Below are 11780 nucleotides of genomic sequence, written 5' to 3'. Positions count from 1 at the left end.
TGGACAATGCTCTCTATAAATCCGTGCAACTAAACAAAGCACTGACAATGAAAGCCAGTAAAGGTCAATTGAAGAGTAATCAACTTCTTCCAATAAATTCAATGGTTGGTGGGAATTAATGTATAGGGGATATCTGCAGATATGACAAAGATGGAGCTGCTACAAAGCGTAAAAATCCACAAGCCTAGATTTTGCACCTATGAAGTAGACTCCATCGCTACGGCTCAGGGTCATAGGGTAATTAGGCTTCCTCCTTACCACTGCCACTTCAATGCAATCGAGCTAATTTGGGCATAAGTGACAGAATATATTGTTGAAAATAACAAATCTTTCTGTCTCACTGTTGACGAAATCTTACCGCATCAGGCAGTCAAACATGTTACAGAAACAATAAATGGAAAAGTGTTGCGAGTCACATCTGGGAAGATCTACACAAGGCAAAAGAATTTGATGGAATAGTTGAATGTCAAGTGGAAGAACTTATCATTTCCATGCATAAGGATGGCAGCAGTGACTCCAGTTATACTACTGATAAAGACGAAGTGATCAATATTTTTGAGGAGTATGGCATATTCCTTCTGGATTGGTAAATGTTGAGTACATAATTTGTTTAATTTTATTGCAATATTTTATTACTTTGGAGCAGCATGTTTTATTGTACCAGTGATATTTTTATTACCATGGTGATGCTATTTTTGGGGTTTTATTTTTTATTCTGACTTATTTTAATTACAGTGATACTATTTGCAGAGTTCAGATTTTATATTTTATTACGTTTATAGTCTACTATTATTGAGTAATTACAATTATTCTATTATCTGTGTTTGCTTAATTTTCACTGGAATGTTTTGTGGTTATATTTATGCTATTCTTGGAATGTGGTTAATTTTGAATCGAACATTTTATTATTATGGTCAAAGTATTCTTGGTTTTCAGTACATTAGAGGTAATTTTCACATATTTCCATCGCATTAACAAATAATCTTATCTACATACACGTGAAATATTTTAGGAGTTCAAGTTTGTTTATATTGCATGGTTCAAAATCGGCAAAACTGTCTGAGAAACATCATCAGAGCCGAACAGCAGGCAACAGGACTGTACCTCTGTTATCACCTGTAACAGTACTGGTTGGTGACAAGACTACTCATTAATGGCAAGACCACTGGATAGGTATGTTGCGGATACTGCAACTATATCCAGCACACGCCATGGCAGGGCACTTTCAAACTCCACAAATTCATTACTTCAAGAAATGTGGTAGCAAGTGTTGCCAACTTATATTTTCAAGATCCTCTAAATACTACTAAAAATCCACTAAAATTCTGCCAAGAAATCCAATCTCAAATAATAATAATAATAATAATAATAATAATAATGATAATGATAATAAAAGTAAATGTCTGCACACACCTGATCTGTGAGTTTCACTGGGATTAACTCCTGCAGGGTGAATCCCCTACCTTAAGGCCCACACACAGAACAGGCCAGTTCATTAAACGGTCTTCCTTCATAGCATAAAATAATATTAATGCTACTCTCCCACAGTTTCATTTCCTGTTGTCATTCGCCAACTAAGAGATAAGTACCCTTTCCCCCACACATTACAAATGTATGATACCATGATTTCATAACATCAAATCCAAATACTGTAACATGTTTTCGTCATGTGATTACTAGCTCCTGACAAGAAATACGGAATAGCTCCGAGAGAGAGACTGGAGTACCTACTTTTAAAAACGTAAAATGGATAAAACATAAAATTCCGCTATAATAAATCTAGAATTCCGCCAAAAAAATCCGCTGTCTGCTAAATGATATATTTCTTCGCCGACAGTCTTCTAATTTTGCCAAATTTAGCAGAAAATCCGCTAAGTTGGCAACACTGGTGGTAGCAGTGGTCAACAATCAATCAATCAATCAATCAATATTCTAAAGGCTAATGCCTTGTCGATGCAACCACTCTTTTCTTTCATTGGCTGTTCGTTTCAGTTCTATATAATTGACACAACCTAACCTCTTCATGATGTCGTCCAATTACTTCATCCTAGGTCTTCCTCTGCCTTTCTTTCCCAGCACTTTCCCTTTAAGTGTGTTAGTGATGAAGGTATTGTGTCTGACGACATGTCCAATAAATTTTAATTTCCTGTTTTCCATTTCGTTTAAAAATCGTCTCTCTTTTTTAACTTCCCTTAAGACTTCCAGATTGCAACAAATGATGCAAGGTCTAATAGGAACTGCCCTGCAGCCAATAGGAACACAAGAAATGGCAGCATATTAGAGATTGGCATAGCGTCTGTTTTAATTTTTCTATGTAAGTAAGAATGCTTCTAGAGGCAGGTTGGTGGATCCCTGGCAAGGATAAAGGAAGGATCTCTCCTCTCATCTACTTTTAGTATCGATGCACATAATTTTTCACTTTCCTCAAAATTCACATGAGCCAGCAAAGTGTAGCTGCATAAGCCTATTAATTCAGCACCACTGGTTTATTTTTACATATGCTGAGTGAAGCGGGGTAAGGGGTTAGAAAACATATCACAATTGGATTATCTTTAACATGTATGCCGAGCGAAGAGAAATACCAGGAGTTAGAAAATTTATTACCATTAGTTTATTTCTGGTGTACTAATTTATTATCATTGGTTTTGGAACCTGTACTGTGCCTTTGCCTAGGTGGTAACAACACATATCTGTAAAGTATTATGGGAGTGACACCTTGTTGAATAATTTCAGCCACTAGCAGCAATCATTCTCCTAGCTAATTTAGAAAACGTGCTGCGTTCCATGGTGTTTTACTATAAAAGTAAAAATACCATTTAGGGCAAGTTGGTGGGTCTCCAGCAGTTGTATTCTCTTCTACATACAATAAAATGTAAAAAAAGATTTCACCTTTTATTTTATGCACTTTATCTATTGTAGAGTTACTGAAGTTATACCTATTACACAGGCACACAAATTTAAAATAATAATACAACTCTTTAGTCAAGTTAAAGAATTGTCTCACAATGACATATATAATTTAAATGCTATGCAATCACAGACATCACAAAGTCATGATGCTGCCTTCTTGTAATGGTAAAAAGAAATGACAATCAAGAGATTATAAACCTAGCAGCTTATCATTTTGCTGCTTTGCCCCTTAAAAGCATGTCAGTAACACATCACAATGTGAAGATACGAAACTTCTCATATAACTTTTTTTTTTAAGTTAAAAAGGGAAAGTAGTCACCTGTCTAAGACTAAGTTAACGCGATAGGCTAAGGCCTATAAAAAATAATGAACTTGAAACGTGCAATGGTCAACTTACTTGAAAGGAAAATAGCATCTTCAACAAGAAACCTACAGGAAGTCATTTCCTAACAATTCAGGATGAATGAACAAGAAGTAGATCCTTATTATGCATATCATAAACATTTGGGCAGGATTTGCTTTCAAAATACTGATAAAATCAAAAGATACTGCCAAAATGTCAATAGAGTAGTTCTATTGAAACCAATTTATTTATAATACACGTTTAAAATAAATATTAATACAATTAAAATTACATCACACAAACCTCTATGTCAAAATCCAGAAGATTGAATGCTGCTCTGAATAAAGAACAGAAATGTGCAATACTTGGCACCTCCCACCACGATTGTATATCTGAAAAATATTGGCATAATGATAATATTAAAATCAAATAACAAATAATAACATTACATTTTTCAAACATTAATAACAAAATTTAAAACAACTTCATTTTTACCACATTATTATTTTTTTTTTTTACATTAACTCCCAAATACTCTCTAACAAGGCGAGTCTAATTACTCAGTCATGCTTAAATACCAATCATTTGACACCAATGTATCTCGACGTATAAATTTGTTTACTTGGAAACTCGATATTATTCTTTAATGATATTCTAACCTAGACATTAGGCCTAATAAAGGTATTCCTCATTTCTCCATTTGAGTATGTACCTGTGAGGAATACTTCGCTCTTATGGAAAGGGATACACATAAAAGTCAAGTTAAATTCCATAAAATTTATATTTACCGTCCATTTGCATCGTTTTTCTCACGTCAAGTTACGTTTATTCATAAGCAAACACAATAAAATCCCTCCAGTGTTTAGCTGTTTTGAATCACCGGAAGTACTTAACGTAAGGGAGACTTCAATATGTAGAACAAATGAAAAACTGCATCCGTACTTCGGAAGTCAATTCTTTTGTTTTGGTACTTTTTGACATTTCGCAATTGGTCTTATTAAGGTTGAAACACCTGTCAGTTTTGGTTTTACTCACATAACACTGCATCTTTCAGACTGAAGTTGTTAGATATGCTTTATTGGAACATATTTCTTCCATGCACCAATGCTGTGGTAATTTCTCGTTTCCGCGAGCTTAAGCTGTATGACAGCTATATCTGACTTGTTCCTGACAAGACAAAGTACAGTAGACTGGTGCCGGTAAGAGACTTCTCAATGATGTGTATAACGCTGAAATTCTTCCTATGGTATTAGATTCTTGGGTACATATGTTTGTATGTCGGCAGTGATTAAGTGCTATGTTGCCATTTTTATTCACAGTCCGATATCTTTAAAACAAGTTTACCTCGCAGGTATGAGCAAAGAGGGTGATCGCGCCGCGTATCATTGTTCTGTTCGTGAAAGAAAGAATTGACTTTGCTACGCCTGTTATGTTCCGATTTTCTTATATTGTTTATTGCATCTGCGACTCTGGATATAGATTGCCGTTTGGCAACTATGTCGTGAATGTCAATCAACTCCTGTGTAATCCGACCGTCTCGTATTCCCACACAGCTATAATACATGATAAGATAAGGGGACACCACAGTACTCCCTAGTATATATAAGGGGATAGCATCTGGGAAAAGCGAAGTATTACTTTTCAACCTCACTTTGTAGAACTGCAGATATTTGTTTTTAACCTCATTTAATCGGTGCTTGAATCATGTCTCTTCCTGGGCCGTTGCGGGACCTTTTCAGGTAAGAATTTTTTTTTCGACAAATATGATGGTACCTGATATTGAGAGCTCTTTTAATCATTACGGTGATAGTGAATGCTTTTAACATCTCTTAACTTTGTGACCTAAAGGGTCTTTTAGAGGTTAAGTGTTGGTACTCATTGTAACACTGTTCTGCAATAGAATGGATTTTCATTTCATTATTTAAAAAAAGTAAGAAACGAAGGAGAAATGAAATGCCTGCAGCTCGCAAGGGATAAAAGATAGTGTACTGTTCTAGATGGTGGCCTTAACCGATCAGTAATCATAATAGTTTCTTATAGACACGATACAGCATAGGCTTTTGGGCTTATGCCATGTCAAGAAAATAAAGAAGCCTTTCTTCTGGACCCTCGAGATTTTCTTCTGATGACTCAGAGCACAGTTCTCTGCGAAACTTCAAGAATTTCGCCTTATTTTCTTGACACGGCATAAGCCCAAAAGCCTTTACTATATCACGTCTATAAGTAAGGGCCGTGAAAGCATCAGTGGCAATAATAGTTTCTTGGTCAGGCCAAGTGGCTCAAATAGTTTTGTGTTGATCTTCTGAGCTGAAGTCCCCCTGTAGGTGGGGACGGTAGAATAACACCCACGGTATCCCCTGCCTGTTGTAAGAGGCGACTAATAGTGGCCCCAGGGGCTCTGAGCTTTGGAGCATAGATTGGCGACTACGCTGCCCTGAGCTGGTCCTGTCATTGCTTCCATTTGTTCCAGCTCCTCACTTTCATCTTTCCCATCCGACCTCCCTTGGTCAACTCCTGTTCTTTTCCAACCCTGACTGTATTAGAGCACTCGAGGTCTAAGTAGCCTTTCATGTTCATGTCCTTCCTGGCCTGGCCGATACTTTCATTTTTTGAAGTGTCGGATCCTTTCCATTTTTTTCTCTCTGATTATTGTTATATAGAGGATGCTTGCCTAGTTGTACTTCCTCTTAAAACAATAGGATGAGTTAGCCGTTTGGTTAGGGCCGTACAGCTGTGAGTTTGCATCCGGGAGATAGTGGGTTCGAAACCCACTGTCGGCAGCCCTGAAGATGGTTTTCCGTGCTTTCCCATTTTCACACCAGGCAAATGCTGGGGCTGTACCTTGATTAAGGCCACGGCCACCCTATCCTATTCCATCATTGCCATAAGACCTATCTGTGTCGGAGCGACGTAAAGCAAACTGTTTAAAAAAACCCTAATCTAAAGGTTCACTAATACTACCTTTTGGAACCCCTTCTTAATCATTATTCGATCAGGTAATGCTTCACAATTAAATTGGCGGCGCATGCGCAGTAGCAAAAATTCGGACTTAGTTTTCGGATATTAATTCCCTGTCTCTCTCTTACACCCTATGACGTCATCACCCCTCCGTCACCAAGTAAACATGGTCGCCATGTGCTCTACCAGTCCTATATAGTGTCTTCTTCAGTGTTCTATATGGCAGGTAATAATACAAAAACCTAGTATTTTCGCACCTCTACTCCTTCCTTGTACCCTAATGAACATATTTAACAGCATATGACGACGCCTACGAGTGAACTGGCGATAGCCGGCTTGTGTACCATAACCCTTAGTATTCCCCACTCTTTCAGTCAGCAAGACAAATAACATCTGCCAATAGACCAACATTTCAAAGGCTTCCAACTTCTTTCACAGGGCTTGAGTTAGAGTCCATCCTTTCATTCCACACAGTAGTGTGGGAATATATAGCCCCTGATGACTGGCAGCCTTAGATCTAGATTAATATTGCATTTTGATGATGTTTTACATATGCTCAATTCTTGCCATGATCTGTTGGCTGAACTTGCATTGTTCGTTCAAATTATACCAAAGTTTTGTATAGTGTTGAACATGCTCGACATTCTCGGAGCCAAGCATGATTCTCGCCTAGATGTAGGCCTACCTCCAGCTGCTCACAGCCATGAACTTGGACTTTCTCATGTTTGTCTTGAGTCCCCAGTTTTTGCAAGCAATGTTGAATCTCCTCAGCAAGGCTTGAAGATCTTTTCTGCAGTCTGCAAGCAACACGGTATCATTTGCATTACAAATGATGTTAATGCATTCTCTGTTGCAGCTGTCTTCTGCACTTTATCCAGTATTGCCTCTACGTACATGTTAAAAAGCAGGCACCGAGCATGTAGCTGTGCTGTTTGGATCACGTAGCTATCAGCTTGTATTCGGGAGATAGTGGTTTCGAACCCCACTGCAGGCAGCCCTGAAGATGGTTTTCCATGGTTTCACATTTTTACACTAGGCTGTACCTTAATCACTTTACATGTCCACACTATGTTAGAGGAAAGCAATGGGAAACTACCTCACTCCTCATTTCCCTAGTACGCCTCTTCAATGATGCATAGGCCATCCATGACAGCTGATGGTGGAGCTGTTGAGGATCCAACCAGCCTTCGGGCTGACGACTAAACATACACATACAGGATGTTGGTCTCAAGTCCTTTGCTTGTAAGTCCACTTCCAGTTCCATTCTGATGTCATCGTTCCTTACGGTATATGGTCTTTGCATGTTTGTTGGAAGCAGTTCGTAGAAACTTCATTTCGCATGCTTGCAGTTTACTAACTTGTCTCTCTTTCAGTGTACATGCTTCTAGACTATAGGACTATATGTAGGAGTGTTGTTTGACAGCAAATTGTTATTTGCTCCCCATATACAAAAGGTAACCTCACGAGCAATGTCACTTCTCAGTTTGTTGTATAGATTTTCTGACATCACCGATGTCCACGCCCTCCGAGCCTACTATGTATCTTGCATCCTACCGATTATTGAATTCGTGTCTCCTATTTGGTCTACTTCTTCACCCACTAATCTGAATCGCATAGAGCGTGTGCAGTCATTTTTCTGCGCCATTGTTAGAACCAGAGTATCTGATTGTCGAAACTTGAGCAGTAATCATATACTAGATAAGTTAAACCTTCGCTCGTTATATAGTCGCAGGAAAGTAGCCGACCTTAGATTCCTATATAACTCTGTTAATGGTTTATTTCGTTCTCCCAAACCTGCATCCTTCTTTTCCTTACATGTTCCAACTCGCAAAACCAGGACTAATCCGCCCCTTCATATTCCGTATTCCCGCCTCTCTCTCGTTCAGAGAAGTTTATTTATCCGCATACCAACCCTCCTTAACTCTTTATCTTCTGACAGGAACTTGAACGTTTTTTCTTCGTATGCCTCCTTTAATCGATTCTTCCTTAACGTAACCCAGTTCATTTTCTTCATATTCCTTTTTTTCTCTTCACATTGCTATCTTCTCTTTTGTACATAATGTAATATATTTATTTATTTATTTATTTATTTATTTATTTATTTATTTATTTATTTATTTATTTATTTATTTATTTATTTATTTATTCTGTACTATACCATTACTTATGTGTTATATCTGTATTTATCTTACTGTGCCTAGCGATAAGGTCTTCTCTTCTAGTTCAGTCTACAGTTTTCCTTGTTGTTTCTTTTGCCTTTATATTTTGTTCTTAATTGTTGTGTCTCTATTTTTATTTTGTTAGTTTTTAATTTTTTTCTCTATTTTTATCATTAGATGTTTTTTCCTCGTTCTTCCACTTATTTTTTTATGTTTGCCTTATGCTACTCCACTGTAAATATATTTTTCCTTTGAGGAACTCTGTAATTTGGCTTCTCGGTGTTTTGGTTTTCCAAATAAATAAATAAATAAATAAATTGCATTTCTGAGAGTGCCCGCTCACATCTAGTGCAAATGGGTGATCTTCAGAATCATCTTCAAAACATGGCCCATCAAGCTGATCGTTCAATGTTCCTCACATCGTTTTGCATTATTCTTCTTTGGTAGAGTAACGAAGGAAGGCTTAAGTCAATCATTTGGAATTATGCCAGTTCTGTACACTGCATTGAAGAGATCTGTGAGTGCGTTATTGCCATCATCCACCAACTTGAGGATTTTAGGTTACATCTTATACGTTCCTGCGGCCTTACAACTTTTCAGTTGTCGAACAACTCTCTTTCATTTTCATGCCCTTCGTGGCCCTTGTCTTCCTTTGGCCGATATCTTCATTTTTCGAAGTGTCAGACCCCTTCCATTTTTTTCTCTCTGATTAGTGTTATATAGAGGATGATTGCCTAGTTGTACTTCCTCTTAAAACAATAATTACCACCACCTCAGCTTCAGCTTACCAGCAGTGCCCATTACTAGTCAGTTGTTCTTGTCGACCAGCATATTGGTGCTGCACTTTCTATTCATTCCCAGAATCTCTTTCATCTTTGTGCAGGTTTAAGTTGTCATGTCTCTCTTGTAGTTCTTCAGTCTGACACTTTGATAACTGTTCTTCTTGATCATCTGTGATCTTGTCTTTTATTTCACAATGTACCAGGTACGTGCATAAGTCTTTTTCGGTTTCACTAAGAAATGGCACCAGCGAACAGTACGCAGCATATAAATTTGACACACATGTCAGTTTGTTCATCTGACATTAACCTACCAACACACACAAGTTGAGTCTGCCGAACACTAGCGTCCATGTTGTATCGTTCGGTGATAATGTCTACGTTTGTGCCTGGAAGAAACCATTTGCGGCATGCATTGCTTTTCTTATTTAATCAAAAGAAAAGGCTGTGGAAAGTCATAAAGTCGTCGTTTCCTGGTAGAAACATATAGTGAACATGCTCCATTGATTAGAGCATGTGAGACATGGTTTCGACATTTTAAACATGGTGATTTCAATGTGAAAGACTGTGCGCTCTCTGGTACACCACGAAGTGCGAAGACAAGCAATTACAGGCGTTACTGGATGATGGCCCAACTCAAACTCAATAGCAATTAGCACAAGCATTAAATGCATCACAAGAAACAATCAGCAGATGTTTACGGACAATGGGGAAGAACAGGAAACTCGGTAAATGGGTCCAACACAATTTGAATGAACGACAAATGGAAAATCGCAAAGTCACTTGTTAAATGCTGCTCAACGCCATGAAAGAAAATCATTTCTGTACCGAATTGTGACAGGTAACGAAAAATGGATTTATTTTGAAAATCCGAAGCAGAGAAAATCATGGCTGTCATCTGACGAAGCAGGTCCTTCAACACCAAGGCTGAATCGCTTCGGCAAGAAGACCCTGCTTTATGTCTGTTGGGACCGGAGTGGTATTGTGTATTATGAACTCTTGAAGCCTGGCGAAACCATTAATGCATAATGCTATCACGAACAAATGATTAATTTAAATAGCGCATGATCGAAAAACGACCAGAATGGGCCAGAAGACATGGCATGTGATTTTGTTACACGACAGTGTGCAGTCTCACACAGCAAAACCAATGAAAGACACTGTGAAACTGCTTGGATGGGACATCCTTCCGCACCTGCTGCACTCCCCATCCTGGCGACGTCTATCACCTCTTCGTATCAATGTGGCACGCACTCGCAAAGCAGCACTTTAGCAATTTCGAGGATGTTGGAAAATGGCTCGACGAATGGTTTTCCGGAAAAGACAAGTAGTTTTTCTGAAAGGTGGGTGAAGTGTGTAGAAGATGATGGCCAATATTTTAAATTTAAAAAAATGAATTTCCCTGAAAATTACATGTTTTCTTTACCACAAAAACCGGCAAAAACTTATGCATTCACCTGGTTCCTGGTCGTATCACTTTTGGTTAAGATTCTTCCATTTCCAAATCTCATCCATTAAGTCCAGAATCTCGTCCATGATCCACGGCTATTTCTCCCTCCTGATCCCTGCTGCCAAGTACTTTGTCTCTGTCGTGATCAAGCACCTGTTTCACGCTGGTCCACAATTCCTCCACATCCTGCTCCTTATTCTTCAGATACTTCAGCCCTTCCGCAAGGTCACTCTCAACTCTATAGTGAACCTTGGTCTGTTTGACCTTTATTAGTGCTGTCCTTGCTCTTTTATGAATGGTCTTGAGCTTGAGCTTTATGTTTTTAAACAATGGATTGTGGTCTGACGCAATTTTAACTTCGGAGTATATTTTGACTGACTGGAATCTATTCTTGAAGCTCCGCTTGTCCAGGATGTAGTCAGTCTGACTATGTGATGAGGGCAGATCAGAAAATAAGTTGCACTTCCCAGTTATGGCCATTTATTACACCACCTATACAACACCAACACGACTATAACGACATACACTGTAACATCACTTTTCCACATAGTTTCCAAGAGACTCCAAACATTTCTATGAACGCACAACCAACTTGTCGATGCCGGATGCATAGAAATTTCCTCCAGCGTTCTGCAACCACTCGGAGACAGCGGCCTTCAGCTTCTCATCGGTCTGGAAACGTCGACCACTGAGCTCCGTTTTGAGTTTACCGAACAGATGAAAGTCACATGGCGCTAGGTCGGGACTGTAGGGTGGATGTTGCCAGACCTCCCACTTGAAACGCTGCAGCAGTTCTCTTGTTTGGCAGGCCTTGTGAGGTGTTGCGTTATCGTGCAACAAAATCACACTGGCGTTCAATTTCCCCCGGCGCTTCTCTTTAATCGCTTTACACAACCGGTGCAACGTTTGATAAAATGGCGCTGAGTTGATTGTCGTTCCTTTCGGCATGAATTCCACGTGGAGCAAACCCTCCATGTCAAAGAACACTGTCGCCATAACCTTACCGGCTGAAGGTTGAACCTTGACCTACTTTCGTTGTGGTGATGAGGGGTGCACTCATTCCATTGATGTTCGTTTCATTTCAGGGGTGAAGTGATGGACCCACGTTTCGTCGCCTGTGACGATTCGCCGCAGAAACTCGTTGCTGTCTCGGCACAGCGTTGCAAAACTGCCAGGGAGGA

The 11780-nt window shown here is 38.9% G+C and overlaps 2 protein-coding genes across 2 annotated transcripts in view; one reads left to right on the top strand and one right to left on the bottom strand.

Moving 5' to 3' along the window:
• Positions 1-4126, bottom strand: part of dikar — a 293245-nt gene extending 289119 nt beyond the window's left edge. The window contains exons 1-2 of the mRNA XM_067145083.2: positions 4042-4126; positions 3557-3645 (exon numbers count right to left, since the gene is read on the bottom strand). Of these exons, the coding sequence (XP_067001184.2) occupies positions 3557-3645; positions 4042-4054 (102 nt within the window). The 5' untranslated portion in view covers positions 4055-4126. The remainder of the gene's footprint in view (positions 1-3556; positions 3646-4041) is intronic.
• A 600-nt stretch (positions 4127-4726) lies between these two features.
• The window catches only part of Cndp2 (Cytosolic non-specific dipeptidase 2), a 117776-nt gene continuing 110722 nt past the window's right edge, over positions 4727-11780 (top strand). The window contains exon 1 of the mRNA XM_067145085.2: positions 4727-4992. Within this exon, the coding sequence (XP_067001186.1) occupies positions 4958-4992 (35 nt within the window). The 5' untranslated portion in view covers positions 4727-4957. The remainder of the gene's footprint in view (positions 4993-11780) is intronic.

The sequence above is a fragment of the Anabrus simplex genome, chromosome 4 (assembly GCF_040414725.1).
Source record: "Anabrus simplex isolate iqAnaSimp1 chromosome 4, ASM4041472v1, whole genome shotgun sequence".
Lineage (NCBI taxonomy): Eukaryota > Metazoa > Arthropoda > Insecta > Orthoptera > Tettigoniidae > Anabrus > Anabrus simplex.
This window is presented reverse-complemented; position numbering and strand designations above follow the sequence as displayed.